Genomic DNA, 25105 nt, shown 5'->3' with positions numbered 1-25105 from the left:
CCCTCCAACTGAGCTGTGAGGGAAAATGGCGCCAGTGTGCTGAGGAGATAGGCTCCGCCCCTTTCTCGGCGTCCTTATCATCCGTTTTTCTATATGTTTTGGCAGGGGTTAAATGCATCCATATAGCCCAGGAGTTATATGTGATGCATTTATTTTAGCCATATAAGGTTTTATCGATTTATTGCGTCTCAGGGCGCTGCCCCCCCAGCGCCCTGCACCCTCAGTGACCGGAGTGTGAAGTGTGCTGAGAGCAATGGCGCACAGCTGCGGTGCTGTGCGCTACCTTATCTGAAGACAGGATCGTCTTCTGCCGCCGATTTCACCGGACCTCTTCGCTCTTCTGGCTCTGTAAGGGGGCCGGCGGCGCGGCTCCGGGACCCATCCAGGCTGAACCTGTGATCGTCCCTCTGGAGCTAATGTCCAGTAGCCTAAGAAACCCGATCCACTCTGCACGCAGGTGAGTCCGTTTCTTCTCCCCTTAGTCCCACGATGCAGTGAGCCTGTTGCCAGCAGGTCTCACTGAAAATAATAAACCTAAACTAAAACTTTCACAAAGAGCTCAGGAGAGCCCCTAGTGTGCACCCTTCTCGTCGGGCACAGAAATCTAACTGAGGCTTGGAGGAGGGTCATAGGGGGAGGAGCCAGTGCACACCAGCTAGTCCTAAAGCTTTCTTTAGATGTGCCCAGTCTCCTGCGGAGCCGCTATTCCCCATGGTCCTTACGGAGTTCCCAGCATCCACTAGGACGTCAGAGAAAAGTGGTTACGTTTTAGTCTGCTTTCATTTAATAATTAATTAAAATAAAACAAAATGAAGCCTATCCAATCTAGTTACAATTGTATAACAGAAAACAAGCGGTGTTTGAAATCTAGAACTGTACTAAAGCATATACAAATACATGCCTTTTACGTGGTGCAGAAAGAACTATGCTGTAACTCTTTGGCTCCTGAAGAATTCTGTTGCTCTTTGAAGTAAATTCAGTAGCCGGCAGCAACAGGTATTCCTCTTCACTTTCAATTGTAGCTTCAATATATCGCCCAATAATAAATTCTTGGAAACAGAATAATACAAGCTCTCTGCAGCGACCTGGATTTCTTAAGAATGAAGAAGATAATCTCTTAATATAAGAAAGAGGGAGTGATTTAATAAAACAGTGTGCCTTACATCAAATGAGGTAGCTCAAATCAAAGACAGGGAGCCAGGGCAGAAAGACAAAATGTTTACAATATGTCAGTGAGAATATGAAGAGTAAGGGTGCAAGGCCATACACAAACCTATTGTGATAGTTACCTTCCACCAAGTACAAAGTCATACCCCTTTCACATCGCCGCTTCGACCCAGGTTATTGCTAGGATAACCCAGGCACGGCTCTGTGTCAAATGGTCCCCAGGAAAGAGAAGGGTTCAGACTCCCAGGAATCTAACCTGGGTAGCTTGCAGGGTTAGACACAGGAATGACCTAAGAGACGGGGCAGTGTCTAACACTATGGATAGCCAGCTCAGCAGCATTTAGAGATGTTATCTCCAAGAACTGGCAGAACAGCCACGGGTCCAGTCTACAGTGTTAACAGGTTTTAAGGTGCTGTGAAACAGCTCGACACCCGTGTTCAGCGGCCCAAACTGGACCCGTGAAGGGGGTATAACTCATGTACTACTAGAGCACATATTACATAATAGCAGTTGCACATTAGACATCACACAAACACAGCGCTCACTATCAACATTTGCCAGCTCCCTAGAGCAGCTGCCTTTGTCTATTCCTATTTTAACATTCCACGTGCCTGTTCTTATGCCAGCGGATGCTGGTATAGACAGCCTGCCATGGGGTTGTGTGCTCCCCAATTCCCTCTTTTCTTGTCCTGGTGCCAGCCTGGTCTCTTATGAGGTGATTCAATCCTCAGCGACATGCAGTCACATTGGTCAGCTGCACACATCACCATACTGTATATTAAATGATACACCTACATAGCTAATTGTTCTGAACACATTTAGGATGTTATTGGTTACGAAGTGGCTATATCGGACCATTCCTAAAGGATCATTATATGTCAAGTGGTTCAATTTTGAAGATCATCCCCACCTGACCATCTCCAATTTGATAAAATCTACATGAAGGTTGGAATACATGTCAGACTAACTTTGGTAAAATTTTAGTTCACAACATGCAACAGTAGCAAAACTATGGCCGTCAAAGTGGGGGTGGATGCAACTATCACCGACTCTGCAGTACACAATCTGCAATGTTCAGATTATTGTTGTAGCTGATCTAATAGAGAAAAAGGAAATTTATGGTAGACTTACCATGGTTAAATCTCTTTCTGCGAGGTACACTGGGTTCCACATGGAATACATCGGGGTGTAGAGATTGATCTTGATCCGAGGCACCAACAGGTTAAAGATTTAGACTGTCCCAGGATGCATTGCGGGGCCTCCTCTATAACCCCGCCTCCAGGCACTGTGAGCTCAGTTTTGTTAACCAGTCCAATGCATAAGCAGGTAAAAGAGAAGGCAGATGTTAGTCACATAGAACTACTTTCTCACGACAGGAGAAGGGACTAGTGGCTAATGCCATACAAAACCAAAGAAGCTAAGTGCGTCAGGGTGGGCGCCCTGTGGAACCCAGTGGACCACGCAGAAAGAGATTTAACCATGGTAAGTCTACCATAAATCTCCATTTCTGCAGCGGGGTACACTGTGTTCCTCAGGGAATACATCGGGGATGTCCTAAAGCAGTTCCTCAAGGGAAGGGACACACCTTAGTGGGTATGAGAACTCAGCGTCCAAAGGAAGCATCCTGGGAAGCAGAAGTATCAAAGGCATAGAACCTAATAAACATGTTCACCGAAGACCATGTAGCCGCCTTGCACAATTGTTCTGCGGAAGCGCCACGGCAGGCCACCCAAAAAGGTCCAACAGACAAAGTAGAATGGGCTTTAATAGCAGCAGGAGCTGGGAGTCCAGTATGCATATAAGCTTGTGCTATCACCATTCTAATCCATCTGGCCAAGGTTAGCTTATTTGCAGGCCAGACACGTTTGTGGAAACCAAACAAGACAAAGAGGGTATCTGACCTCCTGATAGAGGCAGTCCTCTCCACATATACACGGAGAGCCCGTACCACATCCAAAGACAGTTCTTTGGAGGACAATTCAGAAGTGATGAAGGCTGGAACCACAATCTCTTGATTAAGGTGAAAAAAGAGGACACCACCTTAGGTAAATAACCAGGGCGAGTTCTAAGAACTGCTTGGTCACAATGAAAAATCAAATAGGGTGGACGACAGGACAAAGCGCCTAAGTCGGACACCCGTCTAGCCGAGGCAATAGCCAGCAGAAACAGGACCTTGGCTGTGAGCAATTTAAGGTCCACTGATTCAAGAGGTTCAAATGGAGACTCTTGCAGGGCATTCAGGACAACATACAAACCTCATGGAGCCACAGGAGGGACATAGGGCGGCTGAATCCGCAAGACGCCCTAAGTGAATGTATGAACGTCAAGTATAGACACAATTTTTCTCTGAAAATACACCAACAAGGCAGATATATGAACCTTGAGGGAGGCCAGACGAAGGCCTAAATCCAGGCCTTGCTGCAAAAAAGCCAGAAGTCAGGAAGTACTAAAATTGGAAGCATCGTAATTCTTAGCAGCACACCATGTGAAGCAAGAATTCCAGACCCTATAATAAATCCGTGCAGAAGCCGGTTTGCGGGTCTTTAGCATAGTTTGTATAACCGCCTCGGAGAATCCTTTGACCCTCAGGAGTGAAGCTTCAAAAGCCACGCCGTCAAAACCAGTCTGGCCAGGTCCGGGTAGACAAGAGCCCTGAACGAGGATGTCTGGGCGCTGAGGAAGTAGAAGAGGACGCTCTATCGATAGACCCTGTAGGTCTGAGAACCAATGCAGTCTGGGCCACACTGGAGCTACTAGAAGTAGTATTCCTCCTTCTCACTTGAACTTTCGTAGTACCCTGGGCAGAAATGACACTGGAGGGAACAAGTAGGGCAGCCGAAAGTTCCATGGAATTGCCAGTGCGTCCACGAACACTGCTTGAGGATCCCTTGTTCTGATGAAGACTCCACTCTCCAGCATGTACATCCGGATGACTTAGGAAATCCGCTTCCCAGTTGAGGACTCCCGGAATGAACACTGCCGATATTGCTGGCAGATGGCGTTCCGCCCAATGAAGGATTTTTGACACTTCCATCATTTCCATGCGGCTTCGAGTGCCGCCTTGAGGGTTTATGTATGCCACCGTGGTGGCGTTGTCTGATTGTACTTGAACATGCCTGTTCTGTATCAGAGGCAGGGCAAGAGTCAAAGCATAGAACACTGCCCGCAATTTCAGAATGTTTATCGGGAGGAGAGATTCCTCCTTGGACCACCGACCCTGAGAGAGTGTTGCTCCAGCACCGCGCTCAGACTGGAATACGTAGTCAGTAGGACCCAGTTGGGGATCCAGAAGGGATGGCCCCTGCTTAACTGTTGGTCCTGCAGCCACCACTTCAGTGAGACAAACCTCCGGAGTCAAGTAGATCATTTGAGACCTGATCCGATGAGGCAGGCCGTCCCACTTCGAAAGGATTAACCTCTGTAGAGGGTGTGAAAGAAACTGAGCGTACACCATGTTGAAAGCAGACACCATGAGAACTAGTACTTGCATTGCCGAGTGTATCGACACTCTTGGGCGAGAGAGGAAGTATCTGATCCTGTCCTGAAGTTTCCGGACTTTCTCCGGAGACAGAAACAGTCTTTGGCTGTGTGTGTTCAGCAGTGCCACCAGGTGCACCATGCTTCGAGCAGAGACCAGCGAGGACTTCTTCCAGTTGACGAGCCACCCATGGGCTTGTAGGAAGTTTACAGTCAGCTGTAGATTACTGAGGAGGACATCTTGGGAGTTCGCCAGGATCAGCAAGTCGTCCAGATACGGTAGGATCCTGATTCCTTGACGACACAGACGAGCCGTCATCACAGCCATAACCTTGGTGTAGATCCGAGGGGCCGTGGCCAGTCCAAAAAGCAAAGCCTGGAACTGATAATGAAGGTTGCCAGTAGCAAACCGCAGATATTGCTGATGTGATATGGCAATAGGTATATGCAGATAGGCATCTTGTATATCCAGGGACACCATATAATCTCCAAGTTCCATGGCCAGTACAATCGAGCGCAGCGTTTCCATACGGAACTTGGACACTCTCACAAAATTCTTTAGTGGTTTGAGGTGTAGTATAGGCCGGAAAGACCCATTGGGTTTCGGGACTAGAAACAGGGTCGAGTAGTATCCTCCTCCTCTCTGGGACAGGGGTACCGGCACTACCACTCCTGTATCCAGGAGGGAACACACAACCAGGTGTAGAGTTTGCGCCTTCAATGGGTCCGAAGGAATAACAGTCGCGCAGAACTGGCGAGGGAGACGTCTCTAGAAAGAGACTGCGTACCCGTGAGATGACTTCTCGCACTCATGCGTCTGAAGTGGTCTTTAACCAGACCTGGGTGAACTGCAGAAGTCTGCCTCCCACCATGGGATCCCCCAGGGGGAGGCCCGCCCCGTCATGCAGCAGGCTCGTCTTGTTTGGAAGTAGGCTGACGGGTGGCCCAGGATTGTTTTGTTTTGGTCCTTAGTGGTTTTGGGAGCACAAGCTCATCTCGGGTACGTCTGACCTTTTGCTTTCCCTTGAGGTCGAACGGAACGAAAAGTGGCACTTTTTGCCTTCTGTGCAGAAGGATTGGTATTCCGGAGAAAAGCAGTCTTAGCAGCTGCTAAGTCAGTCACGATCTTATTCAGATCTTCCCCAAATAGGATGTCTTCCTTAAATGGAAGTACCTTCAAGGTCTATTTGGAGTCCAGGTCCACCTTCCATGACCTCAACCACAGAATTCGCGAGCCAGGATGGACGTCATTACACCTGCCTCAGAGGACGCCTCCTGAATATATTGGGAGGCGGTGGTAATATGAGACAGATTGTCAGGCAGTGTCAGATATATCCTGAGGCAGCTCATCCTCAATTGCCTGAACTCATGCATCAATTCCTTTTGCGGCCCAGGAGGCTGCTATAGTGGGTCTATGTACAACACCTGTAAGGGAGTAAATAGACTTCAGGCATCCCTCCACACGCTTATCTGTCGGTTCCTTCAGTGAGGTTTTGTTTTGTTTTTCTGTTGAAGCCCGAGGTGCGTGGCTTCATCACCCAGTGTCTGTGTCAAACGTGCTGGGGGCATAGGTTCTTGAACCCTCCCCAAAAGGAGAAGGGACCCATTACTCCCCTACCCCTCAGAGCCAAAAGGCCTACTAAGGGGAAAAAGGGACTGTGAGTCCCCCCTTGCCGAAGCGCAGAGGGACCCTGGAGTATCCCCAAGGTTGGCCGAAGCTTCCCCCTGGGGGTCGATACAGCCTCTGGTTCTCCCCAAAAGGAGAGGGCCTTGGCAACTAGGGGAGAGGGTGGCCCATAAGGGTCTCACCTAAACCCCGAACAAAAAACCGTGACAGTGACTTACAGAAAAACATAAATAAGTGCTGTGTAGTGCAAAACACGTGTGTGTATAAATAAATAAATAAGCCCCAGCCAGAAGGCCGGGGGGTATAAAAAAAATTATCCCTGCCCTAGCCAAAAGGCCAGGACAAAGGAAAAAAGTGCAGCAGAAGTTGGGGAAGTGAAAGTGCAAAGTGCCGTACTAGTGCAAAAGTGGGCAAACATCACCAGTGCATATTCGGGCACCTCTGGCTCTTCCTGCACCAGGGGCACATATTACCTCAGGCTGCTCCCGACCTCTCAGCCAAACCAAGGTTCATACCCACTCTGTGCCAGGGTCAACCCCCAGTACGAGAGTGGATACTAGACCAGGCCGTTCCCGCACCACGTAAGGGGTCCTATTTCAACCCCTAAGGTGGTAGCGGATACTAAGCCCAGTTTTTCTCCACTCTCGACCAGAGGCATTGCCACACCCCGGCATGGTACTCCACAAGGTGTTTCTCCATTCCACACTAGGAACCTCTGACGCTCCTAGTGTAAGAACAGGTACTCCACCAAGTGTTTCCCTCGAGCAGGTACTACACTTGATCTTAGCCAAAAGGCAGAGAAGCGACAGTGGTGACAGGCAGAGTAGATGACATCACAAGACGGGTGACATGGGAATCCACCGGCGGTGAATTTCCCCACTTTTTACACAACTCAGCAGGGAGAGGATAACGAGCTAGTATCTTTTTAGACATGGAGAATTTCTTTCCTGGAGAAGACCAGGGTTCCTGACGTATGTGTACTAAATGGTCAGAATGCAGTAAGACTACTTTAGCTACCTTCTGACGTTTAAACTTATCAGGTTTCTTAGATGCAGTAGTTTGATCTACATAATCATCGATTTGCAGAATCAGCTTAATAGCCTCCACTAGGTCAGGGACATCAACCTGAGCTGTAGGTTCCTCGTCAGAAGCAACTGTATCAGTGTCCGACAGATCAGTATACTCCCCATCCCCATCAGAAGTATCATCGGAGATATTAGTGGATTGTGAGGAGGAAGCGGCCCGCTTAGATGACCCCTTGACCCCAGAGGGACGAGGGGTAGATTTATGTCTAACCAACAACTGATTAAATTGTTGTATCTGGGTAGACAGAGTATCCGCCAAGGGTGGATTTACCACAGGGACATGTGGCTGCAATGGCACAGGAGCTTCCATAGGGGGCGTAAAGCGCGTCACAAGCGTATTAAGCATAGTGGAGAACGCCACCCAAGGTGGCTCCTGATTGGGTACAGGAGCTGCGGACTGACTGGGAGATGTATGGTACATATTACACAGATCATCATTCAAAGGCAAATCCCTGGCGCATGCGCTGCATGATACAGGAGCATCTATAGATTTCCCACCCTTTGTGTTAGGCATTTTAGTGAATGTAACAACCGCAGAGTGTATGAGTACAATACAGCCAGACAGAGTACAATACCTGTGAATAAATCCCCTAGTATGTGACTGCGTACACAGTACACAACACCAGCGAATAAATCCGGTATGATGTGACCGAGTATACAGTAGAATACACTTAACAGTAAATACTGTGCAGCACTATATATGAGACCCTGACGCACCTAGTCCTAGGGTACAGAATACAGTTATAGATACACTGAAAGTGAAATCCACACGGCAGATAGAGGCACACACAGTCACAGTGACAATGCAGATAATTATTTTAGTCAGACAATAAAACACATTATATATATATGTGATGAGAGAGACACCAGATGGTCTGAAGTGGAGTGCCAGACCAGCCAAAAGGAGCCTCGCAAAAAGGAAATGGAATCCGTTCCATATTTTGCAACGACCTGGAAAATGCCTACAGCAGACTTTAGAAAACCCCAGGGAGACAGAAGGAACGGTTTTAGGTCCTGCAGTTTGGTTTTGTAGAAAACTAGTTAGGGTCCCTAGGGGTGGATAGGAGAAGAGGGCGGGCCTCATTCACAAAGGTCAGTCCAGGTCTTGTGGGTTCTGCAGCCAGGATGGCTGAGTAATTGTGCACCTGTAGAATACCTAGAAAGGGCTGAAGGTTTCACAGGTGCAGGACCTCTGATGCTGACTAGAAGATAGGGCCTGTAACGGGGCTAGTGTCAGGGGTCTGGAAGACTTTGTATGCTTGAAGGGACTTCGGTACCAGTGGTTCCTGTCAGGACGCAATTCCACTGAAGCGGGGTGCTGCACACATTGGTGACTATAACCCAGGACATTGTTATGAATACTTATTTGTAGTGCTGTTGGCAAAACGTTTTATACTGCTGGATTCATTGTTGTATAGACTGTATGCTGTGTCTATAATCACCTGGCGGCTGTGTGATGTTAAACAGCCAGGGAGATTGTTGTTACCCCAAGTTGTGGTGTGAACAACTTGGTGCTTCTGTTTTACGTAGTAAAGAACCTGTGGTCTAGTAATACTGTTTTGTTTTCACTATATACCTTGGTGTCAGTTTTGTTATTTTATGACAACCCCAACAATACTGTTACAAGTGGTGGCCCGTACGGGGATCCGTAAAAGTGGGGTGCCAGCCGCTTTTGAGCGCGGTACTAACCCCCCCTCCCCCCAGACCTAAATAAAAAACAACAACATGTAGTTCCCCCCCCCCCCTTTTATTTCTTAAAGGGGAGATGTGCAAAAAAGTAATGTATAAAAGGTTTTTTTTCCCCCCCTTTCTCCTAGCCTAAAGAGGCAAGTTGAACTGACTCATAGGGGTTATTTCTTGAAGCCTGCTGTCTTCCGCTACACCTCTAACCTCAATGTGGAGGAGCAGTTGCGTACACTGACCACTGCTGTGGTGCCACAGCAAAAGACCCAAGAGCAGATGGCACAGTTGTTGACAGATCGGGCGCCCAAAAATAAGCTGGTCATATTAAATAAAATGACCGCCTCAGATGCTCCGGAAGCCAACCTTCTAATATTCGAGAAAACCGCTCAGCGGTTAAAATGGGAGGTAAATACGTGGGCGGACCGGTTAGCACCATATCTGACTGGAGTATCACAACGGGCATATGCAGACTTGTCTGTGGAACAAACTAAACACTATGGAGTAGTAAAGTCTGCTATCTTAGCTCGGCTGGGCCTGACTGCAGCGAGTAAAGCACAGCGCTTCAAGGAGTGGACTTTTCAGTCTGGATCCCCTGTCAGGATACAATTGGCAGAGTTAGTCAATTATGGCCGCAGTTGGCTACAGCCTGAAGAGAACAGTTCTCACCAGATAGTAAAGACGGTAACTGTGGACCAGTGTATCCGCACCCTGGATCACAACACCCAAAGATGGGTAATCCACGCTGCCCCTCAAAATCTGGAGGCATTGGCAATTACCCTGGAGAGATATGAGACAGCTGGCCGAACGGCTAAAAGCCCTGGTTGGAAGTCACTGACTGGCCGGCCAGTAAAGGAAATACCCACGAGTCGTTCTCCTGGACTGGGGGACAGGACCACGAGAGTATTCCCCTACTGTCCCTGTGTCTAGAAATAACAGATTCTCTCCTGAGCAGAACCCCTCCCCATTATGCTATGAATGTGGTGAAACTGGCCACTACAGACGCATGCGTCCCAGAAGAAGAGAGCCCATGGATTGTAGTGTTGCAAAAGCCACAGAAGAGAACATGGTGTTCTGCTCTATGTTGCCTTCACAAGGGCGAGCTCCCCTGATATGGGAGCCAATGCAAATTGGAGGACGGAAATTGACGGCCTTGGTGGACTCTGGCAGTGAATTAACATTGGTCTCCGCGGCAGTCGTGCCAAAGAACGTGGAACAACTGCCGGTTTCGGGCAACGTCCTGTGTGTGCATGGGACTATGGAGAGGTATTCCCGTGTCATAATGCCTATCACTGTACAAGGCCAGACTTATTACGTTGCAGTGGCAGGTGGACCTAAACTGCCCTACCCGTTCTGGGACGGGATTTCCCAGGCTTCAGTAAGCTTATTGCTCCAACAGAGGACAAATCTAATGACCCTCCAAAGCACTCTCGTACTGCATCATCTGAGGTAGTTGCTGTGGGCGAAGGTGGTGATGAGCAGACTTCCCCAAAGAAAGTGCCAGAGCACCCAGTTCCTTTTCCAGAGTGGGCCTAAAACTTACAGCAAGTGGACCTGGAAAACTTTGCAAGGGATCAACAGAATGATGCCGCCCTTGATAATATAAAGGACAAGGTGGTCGAGGTCAATGGGAGGGTTAATATACCTTATCCGCCTGACGGACACCTTATTTCATTTTGAGGAAAGATTTATCATATCGGGTAATAGTTACCCAAGGGAGAAAACTAGAGCAGCTATTAGTACCCCGAAAACATGTACCGCTGGTGCTGACCGCTACACACACACACACACACACATCTCTGGGGTGGACATCTAGGCGAAGAGAAAACAAGAGAGACTATTACTCTGTTTCTATTGGCCAGGAATACACGCAGATGTAAAGGCGTACTGCCAGTGGTGTCCCACATCCCAACGGACCAGTCCAAAACCCCACTTCCGTGCTCCCTTGATACCTATACCTATTGTACAGGTACCCTTTGAGAGGATAGCAATGGACTTAGTGGGTCCACTGGGAAAAACGAAAAAAAGGAAACCAGCATGTCTTGGTAGTGCTCTATTATGCAACGCGGTACCCTGAAGCCATACCTCTTCGTAACACAAAACCTGCAACCATTGCTAAGGAGCTAATGTTGTTGTTTACAAGGGTTGGCATTCCCTAAAGAGATCCTTACTAACCAGGGCACTCCATTTATGTCCCAAATTCTCAAAAGAGATGTGCCAGAAACTGCAAATCAAAAGGCCTCATACCTCAGTCTACCACCCGCAAACAGATGGTCTGTTGGAACGGTTCAATAGAACCATGAAGACTATGATAAGACGAGCTGTTAGTGAGAATGGCAGAGAATGGGACAAAGTACTGCCGTTCCTAATGTTAGCCATCCGAGAAGTCCCGCAGGCCTCCACAGGGTTCAGCCCGTTTGAGCTACTCTTCGGGAGACAGCCTAGAGGCGTACTGGATGTGACAAAGGAAAGTTGGGAGACAACACCCAGAAGAACTCCGTGTGATACAATTTGTAGCCCGGCTCAACGAGAGACTTCACGTGATTGCTCCTATCATCCGGGTAAATCTTATTGAAGCCCAAACCCGTCAGAAATGATATTACGATGCTACTGAAAAAGCGAGGCAGTTACACCCGGGGGATAAGGTGCTAATCCTGGTTCCAACTCTGGAGAGTAAGTTGTATGCTCATTGGCATGGACCCTATGAAGTCAGAGACTGTGGGTCCAGTTAATTACAAGGTCAAACAACCTGGGAGAAGACACCCAGAACAGATCTATCACGTCAACTTACTCAAACCTTGGATAGAAGAGGAATCCACGTCGGCTGTGGCTGCTTCGACCAGAGGTGGCCGAAGTGCACGTAGGAAAAACTAACTCGACAACAGGTAGCAGAGGCGAGAGCTCTGGTTGCTCGGAATCAAGATGTTTTCTCATCCAAGCCTGGAAGAACCACTCTGACGGAACATGAAATTTATACACCACCGGGAGTCATTGTAAGACAAAAACCATATTGGATACCAGAGGTGAGACGGGAAGCTGTCGCCACAGAAGTCAGAGAAATGCTGGACCTGGGTGTGATTGAGGAATCACAAACCAATTGGTCCAGTCCCATAGTATTGGTACCAAAACCAAATGGGACAATTTGGTTTTGCAATGATTTCCGAAAACGTAATCAAGTATCACGTTTTGATGCATACCCCATGCCGCGAGTTGACGAGTTAGTGGAGAACCTTGCGGGCAGTCGGTACCTTACTACCCTAGACTTAACAAAAGGGTATTGGCAAATTCCATTAGCCAAAGCTGCGCAAGAGAAAACTGCTTTTGCCACTCCAGACAGACTGTTCCAGTATAAGATGCTTCCGTTTGGGCTCCATGGAGCACCAGCCACGTTCCAATGAGCCATGGACTGATTATTAAAACCACACCGGGGGTATGCGGCGGCATATCTCGATGACATAGTAATCTTTACAAATACGTGGGATACCCACCTGGAAAGAGTGCAGGCATTCCTAACCTCTTTAAGGGAACATGGTTTAACCGCCAACCCAGCTAAATGCAAGTTGGAACTGACAGAGGCCAATTACCTTGGGTACGTGATAGGTCAAGGAGAAGTTAGACCCCAAGAAAGTAAAGTGGGAGCAGTGAGAACGTGGCCTAAACCTACCACCAGATAAAGAGATAGATTTGAGAGACAATCTGCGAAGAAATAGTCTATGGTGCAGCTATAATCCAAATCTAAAAGTGCATCCCCATAGCACTAGACAGACGGATAATATTTTGGAAGGTTTAAGAAATAGATCACCAGCGCTCCACAGATCACCCACTTCACCAAAATGATTCACCACTTATTAATGAATAAAAAAAGATCATACCGTCTTTGGATATTTCTCATTCACAGTAGTAGCAGGTAATAATTCAATCATTCCTTCTCAACAAAATCTGAAAAAAGACAGTGTCCCCTTCACATAGATTAGAGCGATCTTTGCTCATAAAGGGGCACACAAGGAGAAGATAACATAGTGCAAATTATCATTTTTAAAACATGAATTTAATGACACATTACACTTACAAACATAGATGGCAAAAGCGCATGTAAACAGATTCCCTTTTAGGCATTCACAGCAACAAGCAGGAAGGTCCCGTGCTGCTCTCCCGTTTATACAGCCCCAAGGAAAAGGCTGCTGCTACTCTGAAGGTCCTGTTATTGGAGTCCGGTTCCAGAGCCTGATCTCCTAGCTAACCCAGATCCATCAGGGTGTTTCTTGGGACCTTCCTGCTTGTTGCTGTGAATGCCTAAAAGGGAATCTGTTTACATGCGCTTTTACCATCTATGTTTGTAAGTGTAATGTGTCATTAAATTCATGTTTTAAAAATGATAATTTGCACTATGTTATCTTCTCCTTGTGTGCCCCTTTATGAGCTAAGATAGCTCTGATCTTTGTGAAGGGGACACAGTCTTTCAGATTTTGTTGAGAAGGAATGATTGAATTATTACCTGCTACTATTGTGAATGAGAAATATCCAGACACGGTATTATCTTTTTTTATTCATTAATAAGTGGTGAATCATTTTGGTGAAGTGGGTGATCTGTGGAGCGCTGGTGATCTATTTCTTAAACCTTCCAAAATACTAAACCTACCACCAAAAAGAAAGTGTGAACATTTCTGGGACTGGTCGGGTACTATAGGCGCTTCATAGAAAACTGTGCTGCCCGAGCCTTACCCCTTACGGAACTCTTAAAGAAGAGTCAACCTGAGAGAGTGGCGTGGACAAAAGCTGTGGAAGGAGCCTGGGAAGATCTTAGAACAGCCTTGTGTTCTGCCCCAGTTCTGGTAGCTCCTGACTTCAAGAAGACGTTCATATTACAGAAAGACGCATCAACATCGGGTCTAGGAGCTGTCCTGTCACAGGAAATAAATAGAGAAGAATTTACATTCCTAAGTCTTGGTTTAGAGAGCTGCATAATGCGGTCCGAGACTTTGTATGGGGTGGCAAGAAGCCACGATTTCAACATGCTATACTTTTTCGCCGTAAAATTCATGGGCGGGCTTCAGTTGCCCCATTTCTCTTTATACCATGACGCTATTATTCTTAACAGGGTAATGGAATGGACCCACACAACTGACATTAAACAATAGGTGCTTATAGAAAATAGGATTTTGGTACTTACCAGGTAAATCCTTTTCTTTGAATCCATAGGGGGCACTGGAGTACTCTTGGGATATGGACGGTTCGACAGGAAATAGGCACTGAATAGTTAAACTTTGACTATACCTCCCCTCCATATCCCAGAGTACCTCAGTGTTTTTTTACTGAGCCGAACTGGAGCTATAGAGGTTGACAATGGAGAAATACATATAACCAAAAAACGGACAACAATAAAGTTGACACAAAACAAACCTGACAACAGTTGACACCAACCCGATAAATTTCTAATTTGAAACAGTCGGTAAGAGTGTGTTACCACAATATTCCCTGCATTTACCACAACCAGGTAACAACTGCTCTGGGTGGGCGTCCAGTGCCCCCTATGGATTCAAAGAAAAGGATTTACCTGGTAAGTACCAAAATCCTATTTTCTTTTTCATCCACTAGGGGTCACTGGAGTACTCTTGGGACGTACCAAAGTTTCCCCCGTGGGCGGGAGAGCTATTTGGCACCTGTAACACTAAACGGCCAAAGCTAGATGCTGATGCCGCAAAAGTATCAAACTTATAAAAGCGCACAAACGTGTGCACTGACGACCATGCAGCCGCACGGCAAAGCTGTGTCGTAGAAGCTCCACGACCAGCTGCCCATGAAGTTCCCACAGAACGTGTGGAATGAGCTGTTACCGATGTAGGCGGCTGTAACCTAGCCTGAAGATAAGCCTGACGTATGGTCAGTTTTATCCATCTGGACAAGGTCTGCTTAGAGGCTGGCCAACCTCTCTTGGCAGCATCATAGAGAACAAACAACGTATCCGTCTTACGAACTGTAGACGTTCGGGATACATAAACGCGTAAAGCGCGTACCACATCCAGAGTTTCAGAATGTCCTGTCAACACAGGAACTACTATTGGTTTGTTGATGTGAAAAGATGACAATACTTTTGGTAAGAAAGCGGGATTCGTCCGAAGTTCCGCTCTGTCATCATGAAACACCAAAAACGGTGGCTTGCATGACAAGGCACCCAAATCTGAAACCCGCCTTGCCGAAGCCAAGGCTAGGAGAAAAATCGTTTTCCAAGTGAGAAACTTAATATCCACTTCTTGTAAGGGTTCAAAATATGAAGACTGTAAAAAAATCTAACACCAGATTCAAGTCCCATGGCGCAGTAGGTGGAGTGAATGGAGGCTGTACTCTGAGGACACCCTGCATAAAGGTGTGTACCGACAGTAATAGAGCCAATCTTCTTTGAAAGTAAATTGACAAAGCAGATATCTGCACCTTTAGTGTAGATAAACGTAGACCTCCATCTAACCCCATCTGTAGAAATAACAAAAGACGGGATAACTTGAAAGAAGATGTCGGAACCTTCCGAGCTTCACACCAACCTATATAGGCACGCCAAATTCTGTAATAATGAGCTGCCGTAACCAGCTTCCTAGCTCGTAACATGGTTGGAATGACTGATTCTGGAATGCCCTCTTTCCTTAAGAGGGCGGTCTCAACAGCCACCCCGTCAAACGCAGCCGCGCTAAATCGGGGTAAAGGAACGGACCCTGTTGTAACAGGTCCGGACGTAGTGGGAGCGGCCAAGGATCGTCTGCGAGTAATCCGCGAAGATCCGAGAACCAAGCTCTCCGTGGCCAATTAGGCGCCACTAGTATGACTGACGGACTCTCTTTTGATCCGTTTTAGCAATAGAGGGAGCAGCGGAAACGGTGGAAACAGATACACTAGACTGTATGGCCACCTGACTGTGAGAGCATCCACCGCCACTGCCTCTGGATCTCTCGTTCTGGACACATACTGGGGCGTTTGATGATTGTGGCGAGATGCCATCAGATCCACCTGCGGGCAACCCCACCTCTGGACCAGCATGTGAAACACTTCTGGATTTAATGCCCATTCTCCTGGATGAAAATACAGACGACTGAGATAATCCGCGTCCCAGTTGTCCACTCCCGGAATGAAAACTGCCGACAATATCACTTGGTGATATTCGGCCCAATTGAGGATTCAAGCTACTTCCCGCATTGCCATGCGGCTTCTCGTTCCGCCTTGTTTGTTGATGTATGCGACTGCCGTCGCATTGTCTGACTGCACCTGAACAGCCTGAGCCTGCAACATGTGCACTGCTTGTCGCAATGCATTGTAAATTGCCCGGAGTTCCAGGACATTTATAGACAGCAATCTTTCGTGATCCGCCCAGAGGCCCTGGAGCTGAAAATTTTGAACTACAGCTCCCCAACCTCTGAGACTTGCGTCTGCCGTGAGAATTATCCAATTCCAGGCGCCGAACCGTTTCCCTGTGGTTAGATTCTGTACTTTGAGCCACCAGAGTAGAGACACTCTGGTCCTTGGAGACAACCTTACCCTGTGGTGAATCTGTAAATGCGAGCCCGACCACTGTGCGAGCACATTCAGTTGAAAAGGACGTGAGTGAAGTCTTCCGAACTGAAGCGATTCGAAAGCCGCCACCATTGTGCCTAAAAGGCGAATGCACAAATGAACCGATACCGTGTGTGGCTTGAGCACTAATTGTACCAGATGACGAATGACCTGTACTTTCTGTTCGGGTAGGTAAATTCTTTGATCTACCGTATCGATAACCATACCTAGGAATTGAAGTAATTGAGACGGAACTAGATGCGATTTCTTGAAGTTGACAATCCAACCGTGGTGAACCAGTACATTGTATGTCAGCAATGCCTGTTGAATGAGGACGGAGCTTTGATGAGTAAGTCGTCCAAGTACGGAACTATTATCACTCCTAGGGATCTGAGATGAGCTATCATCACAGACATCACCTTGGTGAATACCCGAGGCGCTGACGAGAGGCCAAACGGTAGAGCCTGAAACTGGTGATGGTTCTGTCGTATTGCAAACCGCAAAAACCTTTGATGAGGAGGCCAAATCGGAATGTGTAAATACGCATCCTTGAGATCCAGCGCAAATCATAAATTCCTGTGGCTCTAGACCTGCAATTACTGACCGCAGGGATTCCATCTTGAATCTGTAGTAAGTGACGTACTGATTGAGGCCCTTTAAGTTCAATATTGGCCTGACCGAGCCATCCGGCTTCGGTACCACAAACAGACTGGAATAATAACCCTGACCCTGTTGGTGCACAGGGACCGGAACCAAAACTGCTGCGTCCAGCAGAGACTGAATGGCAGTCTGCAGAATCGCCCTCTTGCCGTCCGACAGAGGCAGTCCTGTCCTGAAAAACCGCATTGGCGGGAGACAGTCGAACTCTATTTTGTAACCTGTTAAAACTAAATTGCGGATCCACCCACTGTGGACGTCTGAAGCCACGCCAACTGGAATGACTGAAGACGTGCTCCCACAATAGGAGATCCGAGATGGGCTGGGAGCCCGTCATGCCACTGGCTTACCGGTGACTTTAGTATCCTGACGAGTGGTATTGGTTCGTTGGAAACCACGTCCCCGACCTAGTCTACCTGGAGTGGCGGTTCCCCTGCCACACCCGCGAAAGGACTGAGGTGTAAAGGATTTGAACGCCGGTCCAGAATACCTTTTTCTAGGTACTGTTGGAGGAAATGGTAAGAAAACCGACTTTCCTCCCGTGGCCTCAGAAATCCATTTGTCCAATTCAGGACCGAATAACTTCTCGCCCTCGTAAGGTAACGCTTCTATTCCTTTTTTGACCTCTGTCTCCGCTCGCCAAGAACGTAGCCAGAGCGCCCGCCGAGTTGCGACTAGCGACGATGAAAGGCGAAAGGCGAGAAGTAAGCTGACAGACGTCAGTAGAAGCTGTACATAAATAGTCAGCCGCTTCCCAGATTTGATCAGCGAGAAGTATAAGATGATCATCAGTTAAGGCAGATCGGAGTTCTGTTATCCATACCATTAGAGCCTTAGTTACCCAGATGCCACTCAACCCAGGTCTTAGCAGCACTCCTGCTGCTGTATACATGGACTTCAGCATAACCTCTATTTTACGATCCGAAGGGTCCTTGAGTGTAGTAGCAGCTGGTACTGGTATGGTTAATTTCTTTGTAAGTTTCGACACAGTTTAATCCACCAACGGCGGATTCTCCCATGTAGCTGTCACAGACTCTGGAAACGGATAACTAGACCTAAATCTGTGAGGTACAGAAAACAGTTTATCCGGATTCTTCCTTGTTTCTAGTAACATTTTATTAAGAGATTCTGAAACAGGGAAACATATTGGAGTTCTCTGTCGTTTAGTAAAAACGACCTCATCATTTGTCAGAGGCTCCTCAGTTTCTGTAAAATTCAGAGACTGACGCACCACTCTGATGAGATTATCAATGCCCGGGCTGTCAAAATTGTCACCCTCTGACTGCTGGTCTACTTCGCCCTCCTCACCCACATCTTGTACAGTGAGGTCTGGCGAAGAATCATCAGACAGTAACATAGCAGAAACCGGTAGTTTATAAGCAAAATGAAACTTAACCCCCTTAGTCAAAGAGGATCTGGACCTTTGGTAAGGCTGAGACCCCTCTGGTAGTTCTAGCGGTCTCACCCTAGATTCAGATCTTGCCGCCTCTCGCTCCTGCTGAGAGGCGGCCAACTCTGATTGCAATCCAGCTAAGACATCTGCTAATATAGCCCATGGTGGGTCCGGGGTTGAAATTCAATTTGAAACCGGAGCAGAAATTGTATTTGTTTCTGAATTTACAAAACATACTTTACATGTGGTAAATCCATCAGGTAATACACCCTTACAGACATGGCAGTAAAACTGCTTTTTGGACTTTGTTGGTGTTTTACTCATTATGCAAACAGACAAAACAAAATACAAAGACAAACAACCTGCGCGACTCAGTAAATAGCACTAAGGTGTCTCTATATCTCTGGCCAAGTGTGCCAGTAATATGCCTGATCCCAAAATCCCCCTAACACCCCTGCGCCTTCAATGGTGGAGAGATGTAATACAGGAATTCTGGAAAAGAAAACAGGAAGCATGGTTTAATATGTCCCCATGCTCACAGAATATCACCAAAGTGCAAACTTATAACTATGTTGCAGATTTATATTTCTTTTATATGCATTAAAGCACATATATCCTGTTACAAAGGCTTAATCCTCTATGCAGCGCTGCTGGCCTTGTGCTAGGCTTCATACACACTATTTATTTAAGTGCGTCTCCCCCCCTCCCCCGTGCTCCGTGTACCGCTCTCTGTACACGGAGACCGGGCTATGACACAGCGCCTTCCGGTAGCGCATCAGAGCAGGTGAACATGCCGCATAGAGCCGTGGAGCGGCCGGCGTGGCTCCGAGCGGCGGGAGAGGCACATACACAGCGGCGCTGGAAGCGGCGGCGGGCGGCTGCGGGCAGCACATACACACACAGAAATCCACACAGCGGGGCGGCAGCAAGAGCTGACCGCCCCGAACACATACCTGGACCCTGTGGTGAGGGCAATGACGGGGCTTTTCTGTAAGCACTGTCAGCCTTTTCTGCAGGTGACCTGCACGTGGTAGTGAGGGAGCTCTTCTAGAGAGGTCCGACACCCACAGCTGCTTCAGCAGCTTTCCTATCCCAGACCCTCGCCTTCTTGGAAGGGCGAAAGGGATTCCAAAAAAAAAAAAAAAAAAAAAATTCAGTAATTGTGGATCAACTTCCACAAGCCTAGAATCGGTGAGCACCGAAAAAACACTGAGGTACTCTGGGATATGGAGGGGAGGTATAGTCAAAGTTTAACTATTCAGTGCCTAGTTCCTGTGGAACCACCCATATCCCAAGAGTACTCCAGTGACACCTAGAGGATGAAAAAGAAAGTGCCGCCGTAGCCCCACCAATACGCCACTGTTCTTGGCTTTCGAGACTCCCTGCTGTTCTTCATCCCACTGTTAGCCCCACTTTAACACGATGGAGCAGACTACGGGCCCTTTCATATGTGTCTTCAAAACTCTCTCACTTTATTTTATAACCCAGATTTTCCCCTTGGAGTCACCGGTCGGGGAATGAGGCATGGTCGCTGAAGGGGATCTCACGTGTCAGCCAGCTGGTGGAGAACGGGGGAGACACTCCCTTTCCCTTCTTTACAACTGAAATGGAGTCTTCCGTCGTCCGAAATTTGGAGGTACCTTCAGTTGAAACACTTTGTAGCGGGGAGCAAGGTTCGTCCTGACTTCACTAGACCTGCAACTATAATTGAGAGTATGTGTCTTGATTCCTCCAGCCCAGCACATTTTTTGTCCAAATGCTACAAACTCCTGGTTGAGCATAAGTTCCCGGCCCTTCCTAAATACACTAGTAAGTGGGGTAAGCATTTGCAGGTTGAGCTGTCGTCGGAGGACAGTACTCATTGTTTTCAGGCCACCTTTGTCAGCTCGAGTAGTTACTCTGTACTCGAGACGCACTTCAGAGTTTTGACGTGTTGGTATAGATGCCCCCTGACACTTGCCAAAATGTACAGAAAGGGTGAAGAAAAGGAATCAGTTTCTCTGGGTGCACTCACTCCCAGAACCAACAAGAATTCCTGATATTGAATCTGTGTCTTTATACTTAAAATATATATATATATATATATATATATATATATATATATTTTAACACTTAATTCTTAGTACCTACCAATAACCATATGGGATGTATCAACTTTATTAGTATCCCATATGAAGTATTAAGACCCTTAATTAGGCCGTAAACAGTGAAATATAAAATTTACAAAAGATAGTATAGACGTGAATCAGAAAAATGGACAAAACAGAAAAAGGAAGAGAATTTGTTTTGTCCTGGTGCCAAATAATAAAGAAAATTAAAAACTAAGCCGTGTGCCACCTCTTATTGATTAGTATTTTATGTACAGATCGTATTCCACTGCTGTATTCCTCAGAAGAATATAATTGGGATACATATGTATATTCTTTATAATAGGTATAACAACCCCTAATTAATAATATAATTCTTCATAAACCTGCCACAACCTTATTCTAATTGTTTAGTGGGGACAAAGGTTCCCAACATAGCCATTACTTCTGTGTTTCTGTCCTGCCAAAAGTAACAGTTGCTTCTAGGTGATACACTCAATATCATTTGATACACAGCAAAATGTTATAGCCAATACAATTGTTGCTTCATTGAACAGAATGTCTTGCTGTGTTGTAATTCTACCACCATATCATTGGAGGTCTGCAGTACCTCCTTCCAGATGGAATACAATTATAAATATTTCTTACCATAGGCAAGAAAACACAGTGGAAGTCTTTCCTATATTTAGTCCTTCATATGTATACATACACGCATGTAACGTTATTGATTGTAACATGTAACCTTTTAAGATGATAATAAAATTGCACACTAATAATACCTAGACCATTCAAAAAGGGATTAGATCACATTCCCTTATTTGATTTATTAGGTGTTTATGTGTTATACGTCCCTCATGCTTGGTTGATATCAAATTATATCTGTAATAAGCTCATACCAATGTTACATTTCACATCCCTCACATCTATGTGGATTATAGGGCAATTCAGGAGCTGTTACACAGATGCAATGATAGCATAGGACAATTATATGCTCCTCTGTATTGATAGTACTTGCATTCAGTGTCCTATAAATTAATACACAGCAGGCATGATCCTAATCTCTGTTGCCAGACGCCACGGACATATATCAGAAAGCTAATGCTATCTGTATTGATCTATGTTTATATATTATTTGCCCCACAAGGAAAGTGGTGCGTCCGTACTCAGCTGATATCAAATTATATCTGTAATGTGCTCCTACTGTTATTACATTCCACATCCCACATGTCTATAAAAATTATAGGGCAATTTAAGAGCTGTTACACGAGTATAGTAATAACGTTGAGCAATTATATATTCCTCTATACTAACAGTACTCGTATTTGGTATCCCATAATTTAGTACACGGCTGATATGATCCTAATCTCTATTGCTGGACGCCACAGACATATGCAAGGGAACTAGTGCTGTTTGTATTGCGGGCTGCCGTATATCACAGCATCGCACTGCACCAACTGATGTCTAAACGTGCATAGGTGTAACGTGAACATGCGCTACGGTTAGCAGGTAACACAATGGAATACACATTCTAATTAATCACATTTCATTCTTTCTAGCGGCGCACGGCTATTCCCCTATGCGCATTTCACTCTATGTTAGAGCTTCGTCAGGGCTCTAGTGACCGGCGCTCGCCTCATCGTCAGTTTATATAAGGGGAGGGGGGCCAGTAAGGACCTGTTACAATCTCCGTAGCCAATCAATAATGCGGGCTGGAAAATTTTAAAAACCCCAGTCCGTTGCCGCATACCTCAGCGGCTCCGTCCTCCGGCAATTGCTAATTTACTGCTCGGTGTGAGCATACAGGTGCACCTAATCATCACGTCTCCGTGTTGTTCTATATACATATAGGAGACCCTGTATTCTGGATATATGATAATCAGACCAATGTATCAATCTATATATTGCAAACTCCACAATAATAGCGTTATTATAAGGGGGCAACATGTAGTATAATTAGAGTTCATTTATAAAGAGGAATAATTAATGATATACTGATATATATATATATATAGGCAAAGCAGTCGGCACTCGCAAAATCAACTGTAACAACCAGCCTCCGTGCTGCATTCAAAGTGTCCATACAGTATTCCAGAAAAGAACGGCACTGGAGGCAATGAACTCAAAGAACATGCAGTGTATTTTAAGCGACAGCTGTTTCAGGGCAGAACGCCCTTTCCTCAAGCAATGACACCAAATGTTGGACAATACAGACAAACACCACTTACCCCACATAAATACCCCCAGAGGCATCAACGGCCGCGTCCTCCTCGCGGACCCGTTTCCGGAAACGAAGCCGCCGGGTCACTTCCGGTGAGCGCGTCACCCGTTACCATGGGGACCCGCAGCTTGCGGTTCACCATTTCACTGCAGCGTCTCACAGGAGGCCAGTTCTGCTTCCTCTTCCGTCGGGGCACCAGCTGCGGGGGACGGCCAGATTCACCTCCACTGTAAAAGCAGTATTGATGCACATGATAATCACAAACTCAAAGGGGAATAAACATGTATAGCAAAAAATACTACTAATGACATAAAAAATACATCACATAAACATATAACATAAAAAGAACATACAAAAAATGTTTGACTAGGAAAAACTGGGAATCCCTGGCCCCAAATATAGGAAACTTAACCAATCACTGCTGTGATTCCCAAGCAGACCCAGAATATACAATCAAATCGACCTAAATGGCATAATTAGTATGATGCAAGGAATATCCCACTATTTGACAGGACCAAAGCTTCGGTTCCTGATTAGGAGTGGAACATTGTTGCAAGGCACAACTGTGCTAGTATTGATCCTGCCTGATTAATAATGGACACAACTGCCTAGCCAAATACATTCCAGTTGATTTTGTCGTTCAGGCCGATTATCCGTAGAGCTACACAAGCCTTGTGGCCTATTGTAGCGTCGGACCCGGAGTTGCCGTCGTTTAAAAACATTAAACCTATTGCTGCATTTAGACGAGGAGCTAACTTACGTGATAAGGTTGTTAGAACCGACATTACAGGGATGGGTAATGTCCCTGTCTCCAATGTACAAACAAAGGCCCCGGGGTGTTACCGTTGCCCCAAGTGTACGACATGTAAATTACATGGTGTCTTGCAAAGAATTCCAACATCCTCATAAGAATTTTAAATTCTCTATTAGACAGGTAATAACTTGCAGCACTGCGTTTGTTGTGTATGTCATAGTTTGCCCATGTGGTTTATACTACATTGGGCAAACCACACGCAAACTCAGTGAACGTATGGCAGCACATCGTTCCGCCATAAAATTAATATTGGAAGGTAAACCTGTAGACCAGCCGGTGGCCCGGCACTTCAAGACCGCGGGCCACCCGTTAAGTTCTTTGAAATATTTCGGTATCGAACATGTACCATCGTCCATCAGGGGAGGGGATAGGGCCAAGATCTTATTGGAAAAGGAGACCCGGTGGATCTTAAAATTGGACACGTTCTGGCCTCGCGGCCTGAGCGACAAAATCAACTGGAATGTATTTGGCTAGGCAGTTGTGTCCATTATTAATCAGGCAGGATCAATACTAGCACAGTTGTGCCTTGCAACAATGTTCCACTCATAATCAGGAACCGAAGCTTTGGTCCTGTCAAATAGTGGGATATTCCTTGCATCATACTAATTATGCCATTTAGGTCGATTTGATTGTATATTCTGGGTCTGCTTGGGAATCACAGCAGTGATTGGTTAAGTTTCCTATATTTGGGGCCAGGGATTCCCAGTTTTTCCTAGTCAAACATTTTTTGTATGTTCTTTTTATGTTATATGTTTATGTGATGTATTTTTTATGTCATTAGTAGTATTTTTTGCTATACATGTTTATTCCCCTTTGAGTTTGTGATTATCATGTGCATCAATACTGCTTTTACAGTGGAGGTGAATCTGGCCGTCCCCCGCAGCTGGTGCCCCGACGGAAGAGGAAGCAGAACTGGCCTCCTGTGAGACGCTGCAGTGAAATGGTGAACCGCAAGCTGCGGGTCCCCATGGTAACGGGTGACGCGCTCACCGGAAGTGACCCGGCGGCTTCGTTTCCGGAAACGGGTCCGCGAGGAGGACGCGGCCGTTGATGCCTCTGGGGGTATTTATGTGGGGTAAGTGGTGTTTGTCTGTATTGTCCAACATTTGGTGTCATTGCTTGAGGAAAGGGCGTTCTGCCCTGAAACAGCTGTCGCTTAAAATACACTGCATGTTCTTTGAGCTCATTGCCTCCAGTGCCGTTCTTTTCTGGAATACTATATATATATATATATATATATATATATATATATATATATATATATATATATATATATATATATATATATATATATATAAAATAAATAGAACGTTATAGATAAATTCACAGTCCCTGATTAACAATATGTTAATTCCAGGGCTAC

General features: G+C 46.3%; 1 protein-coding gene across 1 annotated transcript in view; it reads right to left on the bottom strand.

The window, feature by feature from the left end:
• Positions 1 to 25105, bottom strand: part of MOV10L1 (Mov10 like RNA helicase 1) — a 432265-nt gene that overhangs the window by 359119 nt on the left and 48041 nt on the right. The window contains exon 6 of the mRNA XM_063929997.1: positions 902 to 1093. Within this exon, the coding sequence (XP_063786067.1) occupies positions 902 to 1093 (192 nt within the window). The remainder of the gene's footprint in view (positions 1 to 901; positions 1094 to 25105) is intronic.

The sequence above is a fragment of the Pseudophryne corroboree genome, chromosome 6 (assembly GCF_028390025.1).
Source record: "Pseudophryne corroboree isolate aPseCor3 chromosome 6, aPseCor3.hap2, whole genome shotgun sequence".
Lineage (NCBI taxonomy): Eukaryota > Metazoa > Chordata > Amphibia > Anura > Myobatrachidae > Pseudophryne > Pseudophryne corroboree.
The sequence above is the reverse complement of the archived record's forward strand: the minus strand, read 5'-3'. Positions and strand labels throughout refer to the sequence as shown.